The sequence below is a fragment of the Ceratotherium simum genome, chromosome 11 (assembly GCF_057802395.1).
Source record: "Ceratotherium simum simum isolate JZ-2026a chromosome 11, ASM5780239v1, whole genome shotgun sequence".
Lineage (NCBI taxonomy): Eukaryota > Metazoa > Chordata > Mammalia > Perissodactyla > Rhinocerotidae > Ceratotherium > Ceratotherium simum.
The window spans coordinates 16,986,883-17,012,866 of record NC_141910.1 but is presented as its reverse complement, the minus strand read 5'-3'; the positions used below and the strand labels follow the sequence as shown (position 1 = coordinate 17,012,866).

The window sequence follows — 25,984 nt, the reverse complement described above, 5'->3', positions numbered from 1 at the left end:
TCCTTTAAACTCTTTCCTCTTCTGGCTTCTGCAGACTCTTCTACATCTCTCTTCTGGTTTCCTACCTATCCTTCATGGGCTCTTCTTCCCCTGCTCACCTCTTGGTCTCCAGGACTGACTTGAGCCTTCTCTACATGCTGTACTCAGGCAATATCACGAACTCCCGTGACTTTAACTACAGTGGCTATGCTGATGGCTACTTAATGTGTCCACCCATCGCTGGCCTTGGCTCCAGAGGACCAGGCCTATAGTATAGGGACCCAGTGGACATCTCAAAAGTAGGCGTCTCACCCTGAACATGCCCCAAACTAAACTTATCACATTATCCCCTAAACTTGCTCTTCACCAACGGATGTACTGCTATTCACCATTCTTCAAGCTGCCCCAACTAGAGACTGCGGAGTGATTGCTGATGCCTCCTTCTGTCACCCCTTGTCTTATCTCACTTTAGAGTTGTCTACAGTGCACCCTCTTCTCTCACACCACGTCGTATCTGTCACATCCATCTGCACTCTCTACCCGAGCAAAAGTACAATACCTGGCACTCAGTAGTTATTTAATAAATAGTTGTGGAAGAATAAATGAATGTATGTCATTGCCTTACTCTAGGATTCTGCATCTCCCACCTGAACTATTGTAATAACTTTCTAACTGCTCTTTTAGTCTTTTTCACCTTCACTAGAGATAATTTTCCATTAAAGAAAAGTTATCAGGTCATGGTCCTACTTACTTCCCTGCCCAAAATCCTCTTGACTGTTCAATGTCTCTAAAATAGACCTCAAATTTCTTGACATGGCATATGTAGACCTATCTCAACATGGCCATGACCTACTTCTCCAGCCTCACCTCTCACCTTCTCCTCCCTATGCATGGATCCCCTTAGCACCCTGCACCTGCTTCCTTCATCGCACTGATCATGCTGTTATAATGGTTTGCTTGTCAGTCTTCTCTTGTAGTCATGAGCTTTGGAAGCCAGGGCTGTAGTTCCCCAGATGATAATATAATCAAAACTATCACTCAATATATCTCAAAGTGTGTTGACTAGCTAAATGGATGGAGGCCCATCTCCAGGCACACTCTATTCTTTGAGGCACCTTGAATATATCTCTTTGCCCATATTATTTCCCATATTATTTCCTCTTGCTGAAATATTTTCACCTTCTTTATCTACTCTGTCAACAATTCCTCTTTCTTCAAGGTCTGGCTCACTGATCACTCCATCTCAGTAGTTTCCTTCACACTTTTCCCCACCTGGGGAGAATTAGCTGCAACCTCACTTGGTTTTCATAGCACTTTCTTCACACATCTATTAGAGAATTTTCTCATTCTATCACAATTATTTATTCATATATATATTTCTCCCACTATACTATGAACTCCTTCAGGGGAAGAAGAAACTAGTCACAGAAACTAATCCTGAAAAGGAGTACAGTATCTAGTATGTAATTTATATGTTTCCAAACTGAATTAAAAGCTAAATCATTTTTGGGGAAGGATAATGGATACAGAAAGAACCCACAAACCAATGGAACTGTATTGCATGGTAGTTTCATGAGTGTTTGTATTATTATGTTTCATAACTTACATATATGTTATATACAATGTTACACATATATCAAAATATATACATAACAAAAAACATATCAGTTGCTTAAATAAAATCTTAGAAATGTGCTTATTTTATTGGGAGATTAATAGTATATTAGGAACCCTGAGTAAAAAGATAATGCTCTATTTTTCCAGATGAATAATTTCTGGAGATTGGTTACATAACAATGTGAATATACTTAACACTACTGAACTGTACACTTAAAAATGGTTAAGATGGTATAGAAAGGGAAAAAAAAAGAAATCCTGCTATAAAGTTGCAATTCTTCTGCAATTGAACTAATTAAGCCATGCCATTTAGGTGAAATCAAATCATTATATTTCTGTTCAAATAACGACAAATATTTTTATTCAGTTTGTTGGGAGAGGATCAGGTGCATGCATTCAGAATTTCCCCCTATATAAACAAAATTCTGGGGGCCAGCCCCATGGCATAGCGGTTAAGTGTGCGCGCACCACTGCTGGCGGCCTGGGTTCGGATCCCAGGCACACACCGACGCACTGCTTATCAGGCCATGCTGTGGCAGCGTCCCACATAAAGTGGAGGAAGATAGGCATGGATGTTAGCTCAGGGCCAGTCTTCCTCAGCAAGAAAAGAGGAAGATTGGCACAGATGTTAGCTCAGGGCTGATCTCCCTCACAAAAAAAAATTCTGTTCTCTTTTGTTTTGTTTTTAATGGCCTTGTAGGTATCTTATGAACAGTTTTTAGAGAATTTATGTAAAGGATTGTGTTTAACTCCCTTTATTGTATTTCAAGAATAGTTCAACAAATAAGCCCCTTGGACATCTGCAATGACAAATTGCAAGGGACAAAAATTAATCAAGAACTAGATACGCCTTAAATTGAAATAAAAATAAAATCTTCAAATAATGCTCTGCACACCTTTAAGCACAACATTTAATTTTCAGGGTGAGACAACCAAGCCTGACATCACCAAAGGGATTTACTGACAGTTTTTTTAATAGAAACCTGACTAGTATAAGCAGCTCCCTAGCCAGGCATCTTGGGCCTGGACTCATCGTGCTTTCTGGATCCCTTTCCAGCCTCCACCCATTCCCATCTGGACACTCCTCGCTCTGCAGCTTACAAGATTATTTCTCACTAGCACACAGAGCTCTGCCATGGCCTGCCCTTAACTCTGGAGCGTGCACCACACGCCCCACACACCCAGGCCATCTCATCTCCACCTTGCCCATGTGGCTTTCCTCAATCCTGCCGGGCTGGCCTTGCATCTTGTCTTATACCCCACCCACCACCATCCTCATGCCTCCTGGGTGAAATGGAAAGAAGCCAGCTGTCATTAAAGACAACTGAGTTCCAATATGAGATCTTCCTCTATTAGTTAAAAGATTGAGCAAATCCTTTAGCCTTAATCTCTCCACGTGAAAAATTAGAAAATTGGAACCATATTGTCTCTAAGGTTGCTTCCTTATATCCTTATCTTCTGTAAGTGAGTCCTCTCCTCCTCTTTGAGAATCTGTGGCCTGTGGTTCTCAAACCTGGTTATGCATCAGAACCACCTGAGGATTATATGATGCAAGTGATCAGGGGCAGCATTACCAGACTATGTCCACAGAACAGTAGTATCTATAAGATGTGAATAGGTCCATGGCAGAACAAGGGGTATTTGGACAATGAGTTTGAAAGACACCATTAAAATAAGTTGAATAACTGTCTTTGCTGTAGGACTTCTCAGAGCCTTTAGTAGGATAATTTGCATTGTGAATCTCTAAACTTATTTTGACCTTGGAACCCTTCCTTGGCTTATCCCTACCCCCGCCCATTGACATACTGACATCTGGAAGGACACTGGTATTCTGCCAAAGACTGGGAAACATAATCCTAGAGAATGCTGAAGCAGCTGAAAGAGCAGATTCCTGGGTTCTGCAGTGCAGCCTCTTTCCCCTCCTCCTCGGAGGCTGCATCCGTGCCTACAAGCCTGGACATAACAGTGGACATCTCCCACGCATCCTTGCTCCCTGTGCGCCCTGCTCAGGTCCAATAGGCGCTGCTAGCGGCTGGAATCACCTTGCCCATAACCCAGGCAGACCAGATACTCCTCCTCCAAGCCTCAGGGAATCTGAATTCATGGATTTTTTTTTAACTGTCACACTTAGTAGAGTTTTGCAGTGACATTGACATATCATCTAATGGAGAATATGCACAGCTATTCTTTTAAATTACCATGTAAGTCATTTAGGCCTTGTCAACGAATGTTAAAATTCCTACCATTACTCTCACTTTAGATAATTTTGAATTTGGCCTTTTAAATAGTCCCAGTCTTAAGGGAGATGAGATAAGAGGCCAAAAATTATTTGAAACTTGAGTTCCAAATGCAAAAAAAATAAAAAGTTGAGCTCATTTCTTTGAAAATTTCTTGTAATACATTCTAGATCAACACCCTTGGCACTAGCCTTTGCTAAACTTTTACAGTGTAACATTACTGGATTCAGGCAGTACTTGGCCAGCATTAACCCACTCCAATCAGCTGTGAGGTTTCTATTAAATTTATACTGTTTGCATAGTCGAAAAATTCATTTATCTGTCGTCAGCTAGCATTCATACTTCTGGTTGTTGTTCACATCAAGTTGCCTTTTTCCCCTCAGTTTCTTGGCTTTAATTAGAAGGATATTTATTATAAGGTTTGAGAATCAGAATGGAAGTCTAGAACATAAAAGCGTGAGAGCAAGCGTCTCCTTCTATCTGTGATATTAAAGCCCTCGTTAGATGGCTTTTCAGATCTCGATTGGCGTTTCTTCTATACACAGCTCTGTCCTGATGGCTCCTCCTCAGATAGAACCTGTAAGGCCAGGGATGCAGTGGAGGAGTTGGCATTCAGAGATCAGCCCAGAAGTCCCAGGATATGCAGTGTTTTAAATCAAAGCCTTCAAAAAATTGTATGCATCTAAATGCAACATTTATTTGAGCTAACTCCCCTGAGCATGGAGGAGGTAATCACTCGTGAAAAGTCAATTATTCTTGACTGGTAATACAGTAGACTACATAGCAAAACAAAAACCAAAGATCTCCTAGAAAAAAATACATAATAAAAGTGTTTTAAATGCATGACCAGGCTCAGAAGAAAATAGGGGACATTCCCAGGGCTAAAATAAAGAAGGATCTGGAAATCAAATTGTTAGCTGACTCTAAAGCTGTGGCTGTCCTGTGGGAGATTTTCTGATCACAATAATGTAGACATCTGGTTTAAAAGTTTGGGAGTTGGAATTGAGTCTTCTGCCTAAAGCTGGGAAGTAAAAGGATGGGCTACAGGTTTGGGGTGTGTGGGGGGGGGTGAACTCAGAACCATAACCTCTCAGAGTTTTAGAGTTCAAATGCATACTACTTGGGGCTCTGTAAACTGCAAGCTGAGAAAAAGTGGTCACAGTTTGGAATTGCTTAGGAATCTGTAGAAGGAAACTTGAATCCTCTCTGGCAGGTTGGTCCCTCAGCTGAATCCTCATAGGATTTCCGTAGGTAAATGCAAACTACACATGAGCTCACAATCCAAAATTACCAAACATCTAAGGAATATTATTACTCAGACTTCTTGGGGTTTTACTATGTACATGGAAAGCACAAAAGACCAGAAATTAGATGAGGAAGTTAGGCCCTGTCAGCAGTCTTTCCTTTGCTCTGTTCTAAGTTAAGAATAGTTGTTAAGTAGCAGGTACATCGAAAGTCTCTATTCTCCCATAACATGAAGAATGTTCCTAAAAATATCACTGCATTATGGAATTTTGGTCCCGTGAAAATAACAGGACTAATGGGGGAAATAGGTTCAGAGCAGAACATTTAAAACTGTGCAGTCTAATAAAACAATCCACTTTTAAAAATTAATAATGAACTCAAAAATTCTGCCATGTTAAGCATCTTAAATTCTTAATTAAAATTATGCTTAATTAAAATAAATATACCATTTTACCTTGATTTTTAAAAAATAAACACAGAAAGTTTCTTGGTAAATATGAGTATGATGTAGCACTATGGCTTTGAGTTACAGAGACAGGACGGAAGGAAGGACATTCTTAGGTCGAAGTGTCACGACATCAAAGGTAGATGGCTGTGACTCATTGTCTTGTTATTCCTTCTGCACCAGCTTAAAATAGAAATCCAGCTTTTGTTGTTTTGCCAGGTTCCTCTTTTCATAACAAAAAGAGCTATTTGTATGGTTCCAAATAAGACCAAATGAAAGTGCTATTCTGCTGCTCTCAGCATTATAGCCTCTTTTTCAGTCCATGGCACATGATTCTAATCCCCTTTAAAGCAAATGGTGGCTCTCGTGAGTTCTAATCTCCTTTCTTTTGGTTCTTCAGCGCGGTCTCTGATGAAGCTCAGTGTGGGTTCCTTTACTCCCATTGCTCTCACAGTATCCCATCTTCTCAAGCTTCTCCTCTACAAACTTAAGGCTTTCCTCCTTCATGTAGTCCCTAGGTTCTTATAACCGGGATGCACATTCATGTTGAGGATGCTGCATTAAACGCTTTCATGAAGGAAAGTACACAAGCTCAGGAGGGCCGTATAGACTTGCATTGCACAAGGGTAAATGGAAGTGAGAAAGCAGATGAGTGTGTGTGGGTTTTGTGAATTCCTCCCAGGTAGCTACTGGCCTCTGGGCTGCATCTTCACGTTCATCTGATGTTACTCAGTGGCACGAAATATAATCACTTCACACTTTTAAATGGTTAATGTTATGCTATGTGAATTTTACCACAACCAAAAAAACTAAAATATATATATTACCTTCTCCTTTACCTCGTGCAAAATCACACTGTGAGCTAACATGATTTCACAGTTTAATGATTTTGTTGCCCAGTTTACCTACCACATGAAGAAATTCACATATTACATTCCTGTATTGTAGCAAAAGAAACTGTACATGTCATACTCAAATTTTCAGGAAGCCTTCTTAGAAATTTAGTTTGGGACACAAAGCTGGAAAACAGGATCTTGAACCACAGGGCAAGCGAGTTTACTCGGAGGCTGGGGTTAGGGAATAAAATAGGGTATAGATAGTGTCCAATAAGTTACTGTTATTAACCGTAAGCCCAACCCACGACTCTAATGAGATCTCCAGGATGCGTCCAAGTGTCACAATCCACTCTCGGCAGTTGGGACTGTCAGCAGATTAACTACTAAGGAAACATTTATATGGATGATTGAGAGACCAGGCTTGAATGTCATATCACTGAAGTGCTTATTTGAGAGGCAAGGAAGTTTAGAATAATCAGAAATGCTTTCTTTACCTTTTCCTTGATAGGAATGCACACTCATTCATTCCAGAAATAGTGACTGAGTGACAAGCACTGACAACGTGTCGGGAGATAAAGGCTGACCAAGTATGACCATGTATTCAAGAGGCTTAGAGTCCAGTGCAGAAGAAAGAGATGCAAACACAGTTCAGTGAGTTAACTGCCAGTGGTGCAGACAGTGAAAGATTATATCTGTGTCCCTAACTCCCAGGGAACCATCCAGCTGGGATTACTTCAGGATTGGATCCAGGAATCCAGGTCACGCCAGCTCTGCACACAGATGAGCACAAATTCTCATCAGGGGAAGCAAGAGAGTGCCTGTAAGCAGAACTGACAGTTTCCTCCAGAAACAATTCTTTGTCGTCCCCACACAGGGACACGTGGGCAATGGAGACCCCATAGTTCCTGACACTAGAGCTAGGACACCATAATTTTTAGACTGAAACATTTTCAAAGCTAGTATTTCTAATCAGCCATAAGCAACTCTCAACAGAGCACTCGTAAGAATGCCTGACTTGGATCGAAACATACGCCCCCGTATCTAATTGAGGTATAGGATTGTTAGAAATCAGCTAATTCATAGTTCTCAAAGTGTGGTCCGTAGACCAGCAGCATGAGCATCATTTGGGAACATCATTTGTTAGAAATGCAAAGACCCCGTTCCAGACCTATTAATGAGAAACTCAGGGATGCAGCCCAGAAATCTGTGTTTTAAGAAGTTCTCCAGGCAATTCTGATACTCGATAAAGTTTAAAACTACTGAGCTAATTAAAATTAGAGGACAAGTGCCTAATTTTGTTGATAGAGTAGTTATCTTATGCAGTTCTCTTGGACTTTGGACAGCAGAATTGGCTGCGTGTCAAGGAAGAGTCTCCTCTGCAACAAGAGAACCACACCTTTGGCATAGAGGAGCTTGCAGGAGGTACTCCTCATCCAGCTCATGCCAAAAGGACATTGAGACACTAAATGTAGTTTAAGAAGAAAGGAGGTCAAAAAGAAGTCCCCTGTTTTTGTCCCACTTCTCATGCCTAAGATGAGCATCTGTCTAACATGAGCTCATACAGCTTAGCCTATAGCCAACTGCTGTCACAGAGTGAAGAGACAGGAAAGATAAGGAGGAGAAATATGAAGTTGTGGTGATGGAGACATAGCAGGGGACCATGGGGGGATAGCCTGGCCTGGTGTCCTCCTTCACCTCATGCAGCACGTTGGCCTGACTTACAACTTTAAATGGAATGTCTAGTGAGCCAGTGTGGCTATCATCTGGGAAGAGGAAGAGGTGCCCATGTTAAAAATCGGGTAGATTGCATTCTGCATTCCATTGCACAGGAATTATAGAGTTACAGAGTTAGCAAGGGCAGACAGAGTGGCAAGGATCAAAACATACAAATTAGAAGCAAAATTTGAATACTTCTGCAGGAAAAAACCCAAGCAAAATAAACTTACCAGCTGCTTTATTTCACCTTAACATTTTATAAAATACACATTAAGAGATAGCTATACAGAGACCTAACAGTTGAACTTGATTCATACAACCAGAGTAAAGTTCCCAGGTGTCAGACAGGACCTGGGCATATGTGATCTTTCTACTGTATTCGTACCATGCTCACTATTCCTCCACATCTTCCATTATTACCATTTCCAACAGCCAAACTAAGAGGTGTACATACAAACTTGAATTTGTTTTGACTCTATGAGAAGTTGCCAGTAAGATTTCAATTTAATAAGAATCTCCCTAGTCTTTCCTGGCTTTCTTTCCTTTATCCATACAACAATCTCTGTCAAATCTGGCCCCATCTCATGTCTACCTGAACAAAAATGGATAAAATCAGAGTTAAAGTCACTGAGAAGAGGGGAGAGGAGGTGCATCTCCAAATTCACAGCAGAGACATTCAAGAAATGCTTAGGTAGCAAAGAAACTCTAATTGAATTCAGAAGTTCCATATTTTTCTTATCCTCTTTACCTCACCAGTCCAACAATTACTGCTAAAGAGATCCTAGGGCAGCTATCCCAAGGAGGCAAATGGTCACTTTCTGCCCATCCAAAATATCCAACCTAATGATAGTAGCAAGTGGAGAAGTGGTGCTGGCCTCTGGAGGAGAAATATGAAAAATATCCCCAGATTTATCCCCGGCACTGCCATTCAGTTCTACCATGCTATGCTTATAAATATGTTTGTTGAGGAATTTTCCTTTCAAACATTTTGTTAGGGTCTCTTCAATCTTATCCACCTTTTATTTGTCCCTCCTAATGAGGAAGGAGCTGACCAGCCTACCCACAACCAAGAGGAAGGTCCTAGAACTTTCTAAGAAGGGAAGTGGGCCAAACCAAGCCTAAGCTTGGTAATGCTCAGCTGATTCTAGCTTGCATTCTTGTTGGAAATAAAGACTTTTTAGTCATACTAGTTGGAAGCAAAGAATTATGCAATTAATCTTTTAATTACAATTAAAAGTCCTACAAAAGACACTGGGTTGTGTGAGACCCCATAAAGAGGACTGGCCCTTTGAGGTCATGGGCAACTTCCTTGCCATTTTGAGGTCACAAGAACTTTCCAGGGGAGGTGTGTTTACTGGTTGTCTATCTGATGAATAAGTGTTAGCTGGGGTGTGTGCAGGTGTGCAGACAAAGCAGGGAGGGATAGCAAGCATTTAGGTAGAAGACAAGTGAGAAGCAGTGGGTGCATGGAAGGAACAGGAAGGTGACCGGCAGGCTGGAGTGCAGAAAGTGAAGGGGAGCGTAGAAAGGGGCAAGGTGGAAAAGTGCTGGGGCCACATCCTGCAGGCATCCTGGAGGGTGAGGAAGTTTGCGTTTTAGCCTGTGAGCCATGGGTCTCTCTGCGTGCAGCAAGGCTGCAGTGGTGCCGCAGTCTCACGAGCAGTGCAGGCTATTGCCCAGCTGCTCTTCCAGACAACACGGGCTCTGGCCCTCTGGAGGGGTAAGGTGGAGAGGGCTGACGTGGCCCTGTGCTCAGAGCACTCCTTTGGGTGGCCCGCATGCTGGTCTTGGCACAAGGGTTTGGCTTACTCTCAGACAGCCCATCCAGCTTCAAGGCTTGGAATAATCATTTCATGGCTTCAACTTAGCCTGTCTGGATCGCACCTTGAAATGCTCTCTTGCCATCCTATAGGCGAGCTGCTCCCTGCCCCCAGGGGAAGACTGATGGGTGGGGTGCTTGAAGCAATGAGGGAAGACTTCTCCCTCATTCCTGCTGAATAGAGCCAGACACCCAACCAATGAGGCCAGACTGGAGGTGCCTAAATCCTGCTTGCCTGAACATGGTGGCATTTTTCCAGAAGCTCAGGTGCCCAATTTACAATGTGTCAGCATGGAATCTGGATTACACATTCGTCAACCTTTGATTAATACTTAGTAAATTGTGTATTTTGGCATTGTCTTTTGGGTTCCCTTTGGGACATTGCTGGATGTAGAATTCAGTAAATAGCTAGTCAGTTACGTTGAACAGCAACTCACAGATGGATTGGTCTGAGAGGAGGGTCACTTGGTGCTGCACTTCCTAGCTGATGTCGTGTGCCTTCACATGTGTGGTGAAACATATGCTGCTGACCCCCCGGGAGCCCCTGGCCACTGTCTGAACCCCAGCCTCCTGTCTGACTCATTTTATGAAGCTCTGGCTTCTAGGCTGCTCCATCTGGAAACTGCCATACATGGTCATTTAGCACATGCAGGGGGTTAAGTGAAACCTTCGCTAAAGATGTAATAAAGGCAAGAGACAGAGACGACAAAAAAGGGAAAGGAGAATAATAATAATAGTATGCACTATCTGTTGAGCACCCAGTCTATACCAGATGTTTTACAAACATAATTGCTCACCATGACTCAATTCCTGCAAGGTTAGTATTATTGCTTCCATTTAACTGATGAGGACAGTGGAGCTCAGGGAGGTTCAGGGACCTGTCAAATCCCCACAGTCACAAAAAGGCAGGTCAGAGGTTCACATCTGACAATTACGCCATGTTTCCATGCAGCGAGGGAGGAAGCTGGTAGCATTGAGAGGACAAAAGCCCAGCTGCTCTGCACCAAACCTCTGTAAGCCCAGGGTACTTACCACGCACACTGCCCACAGCACTCCTGTCTACATCTGTCTGTGTTCCCGAATATCCTGCTCTGCCTCTCACTCCCCTCCTTAACCCTGCCCTAAGAGAAAAGATGTATTCCAGATTGCTGTCCCCAGCTTTTCATCCCTCCCTGCAGTTTCCAGGCATTTCCTACTGTAAAATCATCACTGCCTCTGGGATGACGGGAAATCAGCATTGGGCAGTAGTGACCTTCCTCAGAGATTTCCTTAAGGAATTCGGAGCCAGTCTTGAGTGGGTGAGCAAAATCACGGCTTCGTGCTTTCCAAAGACCTTCAGCGGGCTTCCCACAGTGGCCAGGAAGTGGAGGCAGATGAAATGATAGTTTGAAACCCCTGGAGGCCTTGGCCTCTGCCTCTTAATTAATTGAATACTGTCCATTTAGATGACTGGAGTCTCAGTCCCCTAGCTGGTGTTAATAGAGCCTGAAGTCAGTAGCCTATCTCAATGTACAGCGATGACATTACAGATAATGGTGGGTGGCAGCAGTGGGGATCAGAGCCCAAATGAGGTCCTAAAATAATCATCAGATCAAAGGAGATATGTGCTTAGTAGGGAGAGGTGAGGAAGAACTTGATGCCAGGTTGGCAGCCTGGCCTGCAGCTGGGAGAGCTCTAAAGACTAAGGAACTGGTCCTGTGGGCAATGCCTGAGCACCCGTCCACAAAGTGGTCCAGGCCAGCCCTGATGCTAAGACATCACAAGATACATAATGAGCTTTGTATTTACCAGAATCCTCTAAGGGAAAGGACTGTATGTAGGGGACCCAAAATTCTTTTTTTTTTAATTTTTTGTTTATTGCAGTAACATTGGTTTATAACATTGTATAAATTTCAGGTGTACATCATTATACTTCTATTTCTGCATAGATTACATCATGTTCACCACCCAAATACTAATTACAACCCATCACCACACACATGTGCCGAATTATCCCTTTCGTCCTCCTCCCTCCCCCCTTCCCTTCTGGTAACCACCAAACCAATCTCTGTCCCTATGTGTTTGTTTATTGTTGTTATTATCTATTACTTAATGAAGGAAATCATATGGTATTTGACCTTCTCCCTCTGACTTATTTCAACCAAAATTCTGATAGCAAGCTTCCAGTGAGAGTAGGGAGCCCCCAAGGGACATGGTGGAGTCCCAGTAGATAATGGCCAAACTGCCTTGTAAAAGACTCTAAATCCAATTAACAACAAGAGCTTTCCTTTCATGAGTGGGATGTGCAAGTTGGGGGCAAGAGTGAAGAAAGGCTGCTTACTGCCACCCTGCTGTCCTCCTTCCCTGTCCTTCTCCCATATGTCACTCATTGTCTCATTGGTTAGAAGGGGCTCCCGATGGCTTGCCGGCCCAGAATATCCACATGTCTCTCTTCAGCCCCAATGATGGGACAGTTGCAGAGTACAGTCTTATAATATTGTTATGGAAATCTTTGTACCACTTAAGTGTCAGGGCTCTAAAATAAATCCCTGGTTACCCCTTCTTTGCTGCCCTCTGTTGGGAATTGGTCTCCCTGATCATCAGACCCTCCCCCCATGGGTACCACTTGGGGCCGGTGACAATTAACAGAGCTGCCAATAGCTTGAGTGTGGTCCATACCTGACTCAATTCTGCAGCGCCATCTTAACTGCTGTTATGTACAATTCTTTGTTAAATGTGTAGATGTTTAGATGGGTGAGTGATGAGATGCATGAATAATTGCATGAATAAATGAGTGAATAAATATGCAACATAGCTACCTGAGGTAAGAGATGAAACTATTACCTGTGAAACATTTTTCTCTATACAAAACTACAACAGACACAGTTGAGAATGGAACCCTCAGCCTGGATCATGCTGTGACTGACTTGAGTTTTTCGGCCCGGAAGGACACATCATGGCATTGATTAAGCCTGCCTTGCATGGGCCCATCACTGTGGTAATTATGGCCACACTACCAAGGCATCTCTTGAGAGCAGATGTCTTGGAAAGCAGGTGTCCGGAGATTTCCACTGACGTGTTCTTTTTTTTTCTTTTCAGATTATCAAGGAAGTCCCTCCACCCCCTGCTGAGGAAAGTGAGGTGAGTGAGCAGAGCAGCGTGCGGCCAGGTGCACAAGGTGGCAGAGGAGGGCAGAAAGCTGGCTGGGCTGGCCCAAAACCCAGTCCCCTGGGAAGCAATGTCAGGCCCAGGCTCCTACTGCATATGAAGCAGCAGGGAGGGAGGTCTTTGGTTCTTTCCTAACCAAGGGTACACAGGAACTGAACTAAACTGACAGCTATAGACAGAACGGTTTGGGGACGTTTTCTCCTAGCAAAAATAAAATTTGAGATGCAAACATAAATGTTTTTATCAATACAATTATTTGGAGCACTAAGGTATTGATTTTTCCTCTAAAATAGACACTTTAGGGTTCTCTGCTCCCTGTAGAGACTTATGCTTTATGTGTGTAGATCAGGGCAAATTTGCCACATTCTCCAAATAATCATTGATTCTAGGAACAGCTAGATGCTGAATATTCCATTTTTCTTTAATTTAAAATAATATTACCTAAAGATTTGCCAGGCAGTAATGAAAATATACTGGAGGGGGATATGCTAATATACTGACCTTGCTCTCGAATCCTTATCATTTGAAGAAAGAAAAAATGTCTTAGACTCCACCATAAATTGGCCAGTAAGCAGTTCTGGTGCAAGTGTGGCCTGGGGTGGAATATAGTGGAGGCGTTAAGGGCTAACGTGAGGAGGAGCATCCCTGGGCAGGAGTGCCTGGCCAGTGGCTTTCCTGATCCTCTGATCACTCCTGGGATAGCCGGCCTCCCTGGGTGCAATGCTCACCAATTTAGAAGCCAGGGTACAGGTCTGAAAACTTAGTGGGACCAAAAGATATATTGCTGAGGTTTCAAGTTCATTTTTCTCAATCCCAGAGGTCTGTTGTGTGCAAACCAAGCGCAACCCCCCTCACTATGCCTCTTCCCAATGCCATAGAGAAAGAACAGTGATTAAATTTGAAATTCCACGTGGCTCTTATATCCTGAGCCATACGCATGTAAGCAAGGGGTTTAGTAGCTGCAGTCAATTAAAGCACATCTTGTTGGAATGCTAGCTTTCTGCCCAGTCATCGGGGGAGGAAATTACATTGCTATGCAAAGAGAAGGGAGAAAAAAACCCTCTTTACATCCACAAAAAAGCCTTTTCTTAATCCTTCGAGAGAAAGCACCGTGGCTAGTTCCACGGGTTCCAGTTTGGCTGTGTTTCTGTTGCATGCAGCTGTCTCTCACACTTCCGAAGAAAAATAGGGCAAGAAGCTCTCTTGATGAGGTTGCTGTGTGCCCTGAGGTGAAGAATGTTTCCTCCCCTCATTATGTTCAATTAGAGGAGTCGTTGCCCTTTCTTCTGGTGCTGGCTCTGCATTTGCCTTTGGAAGGTGACGTGGCGGCTGTCGTGGCCAAGGGGACTTAGGTACAAGACTGTGGGGTGTGGTTTACCCCAGAGCCCAGCATCTAGCATAGGGCTCCACACACAGAACAAGCTAAATAAGTATTTGTAGAATGAAGTACTATACCCAACAAAAAAATTTTAGAGGGGGGAAAAATGCCCAAACCAGAAAACCACCGAGAAAGAATAGCTAAAAGCAAGAGAAGAGAAGAGTTTTTCCAGTTTCATCTAATGTTCTTGTAGAAGTTGTACTTTAAGCTGAAGAAGGCAGGTCTGGTTTCTGAAACAGAATGACATCCTCGGTGTACTTGAGATCCAAAGGTTGTGTTAGACGTAAAGGAGCTTCCGGGCTGGCGGGGACAGGCTCTGGGCTGTGCTGATTACCTTAGCATGTGTGTTGGCCCAGAAAGTTCCTTGGCCCTGTAAGTTAAGCAGCCCTAATCTCCTTCCTAATGTGTGTTGGCAGAAAAAAATAAAGAAATCCCACAGAAAAAGATAACGTAACTTAGCCCGTACAAAGTATTTTACACAATGCCCTGAAAATCACGGTCTGAATCTAGACAACCTTCTCCAGTCGAGCTCCCTGTGTTCCAGTCCCATCTGTCCTTTAAGCACAGCTCATGTGCTACCATCTCCACGAAATACACACTAATTCCTACCATCAGGACGAATGTCTCACGTCTCCCTTCTCTGCATTCCCAGGATAGTTTACTGACTCTTCTTTCTGCATCAAAGTTTAAGACCATTAGCTACTTGAAGGTCAGGATCTATAGCTAATTAATCTTTGATTTATCCCCAAAGAGCTTAACACAGTGCCTAAGACTCAATTAATAGCTATGTGAAGTCAAACACTCCCTGCCATATCTGTGAACAAGTATTAATTACCCAAACTTTCATCAGTTCTATAAGCATCATATCCTAAGGGAGGTATCTCTACTGTTTAAATAACTAAGCTTAGAGAATGAACACAACCTTATAATGAGCTCTCACTGACCCTCTTTAATAGGGAATATCAAAATGCATAATATAAAAAGGCATGACTTTTTGAGATTCCATGCAAACCACAGCGATACCTCTGTATAAAGAGAGGAAAAAGAAAAATTACTTGAAATTTTGAGATTTCAACAAAAGCAAGGAAGCTCAATTTTAGTAACTAAGAAGGGGATTTCCTGAGTTAAGAGTCTTCTCTAACTGGCAGCAGAGTGAGGGTTCGTCATTCAGTCTCTAGTTATTCCAAATAATTTGCAGTTTATTGGTCCTGTGGGCAATGCCTGAGCACCTATGAGAGAATCCAATAATGGAGTACATTATCTAATGGTTTAGTTCTAAATGTAATTACCTTCCATGGATTTTCTAAGTTTGCAAGGGAGGGATGCGTATTCAAGTTATTGATCCTGGGTGGGCATACAATTAACAATATGTGCCTGGCTTTGAAAGATGAACTCATTTCCAGGTTGATTATCATGTTCACTGATCCTAACAATTTGTCTGTGGCAAGAATTTTTTAGATGGGAAAACCGAGCTATGGAAAAATTACACAACTTGTCTAGGACCAGACAAGTTGAACTCCCTATTAGCTGCAGGCCTGGTACCCCTCACAGCTATGTCTACACAGACAGCCAAAGTAGCCTTTCACTCTGGAGGGGTAAAGGACCAAGCTGCTGCCAGGCATTTTCTTTCCAGTGGACATCAAATCACACTCTCATATACACTCTCATGCACACACATGTACATTCTAAACAGAAGTACTAGAACAGGCCTAGAATTCAGTATTCTGTTTTAGTTTTGTTTTGTTTTTTTGCTGAGGTTTAGGTAGCCCTAAACTAACATCTGTTGCCAATCTTCCTTGTTTTTTGCTTGAGGAAGATTAGCCCTGAGCTAACATCTGTGCCAATCTTCCTCTCCTTTATATGTGGGTCAACACCACAGCATGGCTGACAAGTGGTGTAAGTCTGCGCCCAGGATCCAAACCCACGAACCCAGGCTGCCGAAGTGGAATGCGCCACCTAACTTAACCACTATGCCATGGGGCCGGCCCCAGGATTCTATATTTTAATAGCTAAAAAAAGGAAGTTGCTTCTAAAAAAATAAACACGCTATTCTTTGTTGAGAATACAGGACAATCATCACATTGTCCTTACTCATTGTGTGTACGTGCACAGATATGATGGTGCCATGACATGTTAAATGCAACTCAGAATGGGGGAATCTGAAGTCAGTTAGAATTTTTTGTATTCACAAACATAAGTGTTGTTAGACTCTTCTAACTTGCCAATTCATTCCTAGGAATTCATCTCCAAGACTGACATGAGGGTGACCCTTCTGGCCTATCCCCAAACACTTCAGATGAGAAAGTACAGCCAGTTCTACTTTAGGTTCTGCCCTCCAGAGCCTCCTGGGTCTGGGAGTTTCTGTGGCCTTAGTTCTTTACTTCATCACCCTCACAAAACTTACTCCTCTAGAAATATAAATGATCCTGTTGACAATTACATTCCCTTTATTTTTCTTAAAATATAACACTGCTGGCAAGCAGTGGGGGCTCAGCTACAGTTGCTTGAGTGAGTGAATGAAGTAATGGACAAATAAATGGCCCTCATTTGGGGCTATATAGGGCTTACAAGGGTTTAAGATATGTTACAGTTCAATGAAATTTAAAATGAATTCAAAGGCTGATCTAAAACTATTTCAGTGGGCTCAATTCTGTTTCAATTATGTTCTCCTTTCCATAGATAGTTCTCACTGGTACCTACAGAGAATTGGGGGTTGAGAGCCTATTTTGGTCTAACTGGCCATCTGGCTCTTCTGGCAAGTGGAAATCAGGGAAGCAGGAATGTTAAAGAACTTGTAGATTGAGTCTGAGAGGGCCACCATATGCACAACTCCAGGGGGCGCTATTCACACCAAGTTTGTGGAGTTTCCCAGTGCACAGTCTATATGGAGGAGTGAGATAGCCCTAGGATCAGAGATCTCACCCCTTCTACTTGCTGGTGTGCTTAATAACTAAGTAATAGTTAAATATTTGTTGAGTGAGTGAAGGTCAATACAAGGAGCTGTGGGGAACACACTAAGGGACATTGAATTCTCTGGAAAATCAGGGAGTTCTTCAAAGAATAGATTACATTCCTGTGATACCTGAAAAGACAGGTAAAAGAAGTGGGGGAATGGTGTTTCAAGCAAATGGAACCACGAATGTTGAAGCATGGAGCTGTACAAAACCCTGGCATGATTGGAAAGATGGGAAAGTTCAGTGTCTGAGGACAGCATGGGACTAATCCAATTATGGGCTAACCAACATGTGCATCAGACTTCATATTCTACAGCTATTTCCTCCTAGAGCAGGACTCTGCCTGAGGGCACACCCAGATCTTTCCGAGGGCAAGCAGGTCAGAATGGGCCTCCTCCATTTGAGTAATGTGCTGCCGCTTGTGTTACCCAAACATCAGCCAACTGGACATCTGGGGCCACCACATCCTTTAAGATTTAAACATAACATCCCCTGAAGGAAACCAGCATCCCTCCCTAATCTCTGTGGTTTCTCCAGGCACCAGTGACTCCTACTTCTTGCGCGATCTCTTCTTCGTTTGCTAGACACCATCTAACAAACCCAGTTCCTACACTCCCCCCAAAGGCACCACTAGCACAAGGCCATCTGAGTAGGGACTTCTACTGAAAGTTTAAAAGTATGGGGGTGGTTACAACACAGTGCAGCCAACGGATAACTTCTGACAATATTAAACAGCCTCTTCGTTACCATGCCTGTCATTTCCACCACTGGGAGGTTCTCGCCACCTGCTCAGGTAGGCCCTGGCAGTTTGCTAGTAGCTCAGTTCCACTCTTTTCTGCTCATCTTCTGCTGACTGCCCACAAACACTGATTCCTACTACTTTGCTCACACAGAGCAATTCAGCTTATCCACTCCGACCTCCAGTAATCACAGAGGATTTCTATACTGGTGATTTTTCCTCTCCCTGCCACATCCTTGAAGGGCAGCGTGATGGGAGCTTCTCAAGAGCCCTTATACTTAATTAAAGATGTAGAGAGTCATCTAAGGTGCTGCCGATTTTCTTAGTGGACTTGCTGGGGACTGAGATTTTACTCCATCAATTTTTGGCCAAATGAAAAGACACATCAAAGATTCCCTTCTCTTCTGAAGATTGCAAAACTCTCCCCGTCTCCAGAATGTGTAAACAGAACCATGGTAACTGCGGGGAAATTCTGACTCTCCCGTTGGTCAAACCCTGGGCCTTTGTGTCGTCTTGTGCTGTTGTTGTTTGAGTTTGGCAGGCAAGCTCAGGTCAGGGGATTAAATGGCAGGCTTGGCGGATCAGGAGCATGTGGAGCAGATTTAAGTCCCGGCATTTCCTGTTGTGGGACGCTGGCCCCTGCACACGCGCAGTAGTCTGGCCTGGCCTCCTTAGCCAGGCACAGCCTAGAAATAGAGCCCACAGCAAGTCCTGGACGGGAGGGAAGAGATGAGAGGGAGGGCAGCTCCATGTGCAAGCACGGGAGGGGCGGGGGGGAAATCCCTCAACAAGGCATCAGGAAACCAGACCAGAACGTCGGCTCCATTGGTTTCTTCATTTCTCTGGGTCTGACTCTCCTCTTCTGTGCAACAAAAAGGCTCAATTAGATGGTCTCAATGTTTGTGCTCCTGTCATTTAAAAAATTAGGAGATTCGTGAGACCATTTCCGTCCCCTATTGAACAAAGCAGCTTTATTCTTGGAGTTTCTTACGTTCTTGGTGCTGTTATGTTCAGTTTGGGATGATATAATTTCAGTGATGTCCTTTGAAAACTGCACTAGACCAGAGATCCCAGGCTTTTTGGAGCCAAAATTCATATGTGACACACAGACACACTCTGGTGGTAAAGTTTAACCATCTGTGTAAGATACCTAAGGTTCATAGTTTGACATCATAAGATCTCTGAAACTATATCATAAGATAAAATACTGTGAACTATAGTATGTTCTTGTTTGGGTTGTTTTCCTTTGTTGTTATGTATTATTTTGCTATGTTTTGTAGTTGTAAATCTCCAAAATTAGCAGCTACAAGGGATGAGAAGTAGAAAACTAGTATTTATTTGATACCATCAAATGACTGGAAAAGCAAAATGCAAATGAATGAAACCCAGAACTTGCCAACACTGAGAAACAATCAAATGAGAATGAGGCTGCCTGGGCTCCAATCCAGCTCTGCCTCGTACAGCCTGGGTGACCTAAGTCTCTTAACCTCTCTGTTCCTCCTCTCTAAAATGGGCAGAATAGCACCACCTACCTCTCTGGCTGGCTGTGGGATTACAGGGTTAATACAAGCATTTAGAAGGGTGACTGGCACATACATGGTAAAGGCTACAGAAATCTGACTGTGGTTATCACAAATTCACTATGTGTTTATTGAGCACCTACTGTGCACCAGGCTCTGTGCAAGACTTAGAATACAAGCGTCAACAGAAGCCACCGTGCCTTCGGGGCCCACAGTCCCACGGTGAAGAAGGACAGATCTGTTTTAAAAAGAGAGAGAAAAAGAGACTGACCCAAGGGTCAGCTGCCAGAATGTCACAGGTCCTCTGCTCTGCTGTGATCACTGTCCTTTAAGATAGATTAAATTTTTTACAAAGAAGCGTGTCCATCCCAAGCACAGCAGGTCACCCAGGGAGTCTTGATGTGTTATTATGTTACCGTTTTTGCTTTGTTGCCTCTGGCTCTGACCTCTCTTCTGCCAACCACTTGCTCTTGCTTTGTACCTTGCCTCCTGCATGGATGCCCCTTTCCACAGAGGGGTGGCCCTCCACAGGACTCCTCTCTGAGTCCTTGACTCTCCAAATGCCCCCAACACAAGGCTGTGGGAAGCAGGCTTGTTCTGAGCAATTTCGTCCTCTGTGGCTCATTCCCCTGCTTTGCAACCCGTTTTTCAGCTTCCTTTCTCGACCCAGGAGGGAAATCATGCCACCACCCTATAACCCATCCATGACTGTAGATGGTGATTTTTTCTCCCCGCAACAGGAATAATTACAGTGCCAAGATGAGCAGCAGTTTTGCTAATTATCCTTCCCTTTTCCATCCATAAAGTTACAAGTTCCTCTTATTTTCTCCCTTCATCTTAGAAAATATAGTAAGCGCTAACTTCCTGTCACTGAGCTAAGTTGCAGACACTGAGTTCACTGCTTTGTTTGAATCATCTCACTTAATTTAATTGTAAATTGAACAGATAATTCTTGGGCACCTACCATGTACGAGGTGCCAGTCTAGAAGCTGAGAATACAATGGTAAAAATGACAAATAAACAGAAGCTTCCTTGGAACGTCCATTCCAGCATGGAGAGACAGACGATAAATAAATATCAAGCCGTGATAAGAGCCGTAACTAAAAATAAAACAGATTGGTGGGATGAAGAACTGGGGCTACTTTAGAAGGATGTCCAGGGAAGGCCCCTCCGAGGAGAGAAAAGAAGGATGCAACCATGAGAAGACAGGAAAAAGCCTTCCTGGGCAAGGGGGCGGCTCTTGCACGGGCCTTGAGACAGGAATGTGCTCAGAGCATGTGAGGGACAGAGAAAGGCCAAGCAGGCTGGAGTGCAGGGGGCAGGGGAGCATGAGAAGGAAGAAGGCTGGAGATGTGAGCAAAGGCCCACACTCGCAGGGCCGGGCCGAGTTGGGGTTTTGATTTTATTCTGCTGCTTTGTGGAGAATGGGCTGTAGGCGAGTAAGAGGGCAGCAGGAGGCCAGTTAGGAGGCTACCGCAGTATCCAAGAGAAAGCTAATGGGGGCTTGGGCCCAGGGCGGGGGTATGGTGATGGGGGTGGAGTTGGAGAAGTCACAGATTTGGGAATTTTTAGAAGTAGGGTCAATAGAGCTTGCTGGCAAATTGGGATGGGATGGGGGAGGGGCAATGGGGGAGAGAGTGAACTCAAGAGTGACTCCCAGCCGGTGGAGAAGACTATGGGAGGAGCAAGTTTGAGGCGGGGAAATCAGGACTACTCTTTGATATGGTATCGTGGTGTCAGTGAGGTGTTTACTAGTCCCCCAAGAGGAGACATCAGTGTCAACGGTTGGAGTTCAGAGGAGTCAGGGATGAAGATAAAAATTCACAAGTCATCATCACGTGGATGGGATTAGATGAGATACCCTATAGGAGTAGAGATGCAGAAGAGAACAGGTTTCAGGATTCCGGCCACAAACTAACCAGTTAGTAGTGTTTTCATTCCCACTTTACAAAGAAGGAAAATAAACGTACATAGATTAAGTGACTCACCCAAGGCCCCAGTAGGTGGTAGCCCTGGGATTTAACCCCGGCAGTCTATTCCTGTCCACCTTGCCATAGTGGACATGTACATACAGCAGTGGTGCTTTCCTTCCTTCACGTGTCACAATCTCTCTGCAGGAAGAAGATGATGATGGTCTGCCTAAGAAAAAGTGGCCTACAGTAGATGCCTCTTATTATGGTGGGCGAGGTGTTGGAGGCATTAAAAGGATGGAGGTAAGAGTTCAGCTTAATGTATTTATATCTGTGCTGACTACTCAGTGATGGAAAACCCAAACAAACTCATACTTGCAATCTGGTGGGGATGTGAATTGTGAGGCATCAGATGGAGAGATGGCAGGTACAGCCTTTTAACTGCGCACCCCCATAGCTTGCATATCTTGAGTCAGAGCAGTTCATTCATCTGCCCAAATCCCCTAGTGCTTTCTTCTCTCACCGGAATAAAATCCAAAGTTTTTAGCTGGGCCTGCAAGGCTGTCTCCACGGCCTGGACGATTCCTCGCCTAATATCCATCTGCATGGCTTGCTCTCTCTTCAGCTTTCCCTCTTTCCCTGTTTCCACACCTCCCCTCTTCCGTGGCCCTTAAAGCCCACAGGAATTGAGAATCGGGTAGCACCCACATTGCACATCACACATGTATCTGTGATCCACATTCCCCAGGGGCATCATATTTTATTTTGTCATTTCATTTTTTTGTATTTTATTTGTTTTAGGTTCGTTGGGGAGAAAAGGGCTCCACAGAAGAAGGTGCTAAGTTGGAAAAGGCAAAGAACGCAAGAGTCAAGATGCCAGAACAAGAGTATGAGTTCCCTGAACCTCGAAATCTCAACAACAACATGCGGCGGCCCTCTTCACCCCGGAAGTGGTACTCTCCGATCAAGGTGTGTCTCTTTCTACTCAAAAATCCATCCTCACTCCTGATAAAACACTTACATAGTAAAAATCAGACTCTTTTGACATGATAAAATATCTAACCAAATTCCAGATTATCACAAAGGAACAAATTTCTAAAACCATGGACTTGAAAGTACAGGTACTTACTTTCTCAATTTCCACATTATCAACGTTGAGAACTAGGCTTTTTAAAATCGCCGTGACAAAGCAGTGGGATGAGAGTGGACTATGAGTCAAGTGACTTGGGTAGTAACCCCAGAGGATCATTATAAATTTCCATAACATCTCATAACTTCATTGGTAGGCAATTTCACTATCTAACAAAAATGACAGGACTCCCCTTGATGCCTGATCTTTCTTCCTCTTGCCATAACATAAGCCCATTCCCCTTATCTGAGCCTCCCACCAGTGTGTTATGGCACACTGGTCGATTGCGTTGGCCATGGATCTAGGACTCACTCTTCCTGGCTGTGAGCAAAACGCCTTTTTTGTCCACTGTCTCTCTTCCTTCCACAGCTCCAGAGCTTAAAACTTCTTTGGCTTTTTAAGAAGTTTAAGCCATAGGAGGCAGTTCATGCTTCCTGAGGCCTCTTTTCTTTTCCTCTTGGGTGCAAATGTCTTTGAATTCATGTGATTCATTCAACACCCTTGTTCTTCGTCTTACACATAAGTGTCTGCGCTATGGCAGTTGTCAGAGAGCACTAGAAAATCATAGCTGAGAAGACTCTGACATATCGATCCCCACTCCCTCATTTCATGCAGGAGAAAACAGAGATAAGCAAAGTCCTTGCTCTACCCAGGTCTGGAAGCCAAGGCTCCAACTTAGGTCCACAGCCTCTAGTTCTGTGCTGCAAACAGAGCTGGGCCAACTCCAAGGCCTCAAGTGAAAGACTTAATATAAGAGCTAGTTCTCATCACCACCACACGCACACACACACACACACACACTCACCCATACACACAGCCTTACCCTTCTTCCAATGACAACAAAAATAATATTCATCATTCACTGAGTTATATGCTAATTTTAGAACAGCCCTTCTCCTATAAAAGCAAAAGAAACAACCATTTTAAACAGTGGAGTGAAACTATATTGGTAGTAAACACTTAGCTGAGTTAGCTCATGCTCATGCTAATTGCAATGCATTTTCATTTTGCTTTGCTGTGTTTAAAGCAGTGAGATTCTTTTTTAAGATAAGCCCCCCTGGGGCAATGGATTGAACTTTGGAAAGATGTGGGCGAAATGTAGCTTGCTTGACTAACAGCTGTTTGCTTCTAATTAATTCCTAATGTGGAACATGCAGTGGCGTGCATGCATGCGCAGACAGGAAGGAGCCGAATAGAATCTCAGAGAAGAAAGGGGATTTTCAATTATGTTGTTTTTAGGAATCTGTACCTTGTGACTCATACAACATATTTGGTTAGAGCCGGGTTTTCATTTCTGTAATCTTGGACGTTGAGAGAACATTAACTCTGTTTGAAAAATCCAATTTCTGTTGGAGAGCATGTCATTCCTCTGTTAACTAGTGGTTTAGGACTGAGTTTTATGAAATAAATAAGGGTATGGACAGCTGGATTTAGAAATCTAAAAACGCACCCAACACCCACTTGGAATTAGTATCAATTCAATGAGTATTTGCCGGGCATCCACCACGTGCCAGGCACTGCCAGACACTGAGTACACAGAGGTTCTCAAACCTTACTGGGTATCAGAATCACCTGGGAGAGCTTTAAAAATACAGATTCCTAGACCTAATGTCTCAAGCCTAATGACTCAGAGTCTCACAAAAGGCTTTCAAAGGCTCACTGGCCCTCACAACTTGCCCACTTTTTCTCATCAAATAAGACTTCTATTTTCCCCAATGCCTCCCCTTTCAAATTTCACATCCAAACTCCCTAGTGATACCTCTGTTGCCCCAATTTCTGCTCCCTCCAGTGCCCCTGCTCTTAAACTTCTTCCTTAGTCAATGTGTTAAATCGCTGGTTCTCAAAGTGTGGTCCCTGGATCAGCATCATTAGCTTCCCCCAGGAACTTGTTAGAGATGCATATTCTCTGTCCCCAACCCAGATCTACTGAATCAGCAGCTCTGGGGGTAGGGCCCAGCAATCTGGGTTTTAACAAGTCCAGTAAGAAGTTGTCATCGAAGGTTCCAGCCAGCTTTCCGTAGGAGGTTCCCTGAGGGCAGGTTCCCTTTGGAACATGGCAGAGAGGCCATGATCATACCTTGGTAATTTGTCAGGATTCTCAGCAAGGAGACCCATATTAGGTTTCTTTCACATGGGGTCCGTTTTTACCACAAACACAACTGCTGGATTAATGTTAAGTGGTTGAGACTCTGAATGTCAAGGCATCACCAAAACCAGATGGAAAAGACCTGTGATGCTGGTGGACTTGCTAAGCGCCGTAGCAGGAGTCACTTGTTAGGACATGAGAAAGTGAATGCCACTCTTGCTGGTGGAGCAGTTCATGCCAATGCTTAGTCAGCTTACTCTGCTAGGTAGGAGATGTACAAGAGCTCGTTGGTGTGATTGCTCATGTTTATGAGTCTTATCTCCACCAGATTTGACCCCCTGGAGGCACCAATTATGCTTAACTCATCTTTGAACTGCCACTAAATAGCACTGTATCTGGCATAGAGCAGGGATTCCACCACCTCTTGTTAAAGAGCTGAGGCTTGGGATGTAATTATGAAACCACTCCCAGAGCATCATGCCAGTTAGACTATCTCCTGTGAACCACACAGATCATTCTGGTACTCTCAGTCCAAAGAAGGTGACATTCTTCTTGCTGTCTCTTTGAGGAGAGGAGAGAAAAAGAGATCATCTTATGTGTATCTGGGCTGGGTAGGTGAGGAAAGGGCGGGCACAAGGAGCTTTGACAATAGAAGTATAGAAAGGAATTCAAAAGTCATAATGTGTTCTGTTTCTCCAGAAGAAGAAGGGCAGACTTACTACCAGAACTTCAGCATTCGTACTGTTTAACACCATGCATGCACCATGATGAGCGCCATTTTAGCCACAGTGCCTATGGACATTCGCTAGGCCTTGGACAAAACATTTAGTCACATGTGGTACCATAAACTTTGCTTCCCTTTCCTGAACCCTCTCACCAGATTTGCCACGGTGCTAGCAGGATACAGAAGGCACACTCAAAAGGGTTGAACTAATATAGCTATGGGCAGGGTTAAGGGAACCCCCAGGGATGGTGAGGCACCCCGGGACTAGCAACAGTGGGAGCTGTTACACCCCTTGGCCTGAAGGGCAGGGCAGGGAGAGGGTATCACTGGAGCCAGTGAGAGCTGCAGTCCTGGAAAAGAGGCTACCCAGTGGGCACTGTCGCCATAGGAGTCAGCAATATAAATCTGCCCTGCTACCTGTTTTTATATGGCCTGTAAGCTAAGAATGGTGTTTAGATTTTTAACTGGTTATATAAGTACCTATATAATACCCTTGAGTTTGC

The 25,984-nt window shown here is 43.7% G+C and overlaps 1 protein-coding gene across 1 annotated transcript in view; it reads left to right on the top strand.

Annotated features, from left to right (window-relative positions):
• ANTXR1 (ANTXR cell adhesion molecule 1) overlaps positions 1-25,984 on the top strand; it is a 221,384-nt gene that overhangs the window by 137,325 nt on the left and 58,075 nt on the right. Inside the window, exons 14-16 of the mRNA XM_004435592.3 lie at positions 12,973-13,014; positions 21,750-21,845; positions 22,344-22,511. Coding sequence (XP_004435649.3) covers positions 12,973-13,014; positions 21,750-21,845; positions 22,344-22,511 — 306 coding nt within the window. The remainder of the gene's footprint in view (positions 1-12,972; positions 13,015-21,749; positions 21,846-22,343; positions 22,512-25,984) is intronic.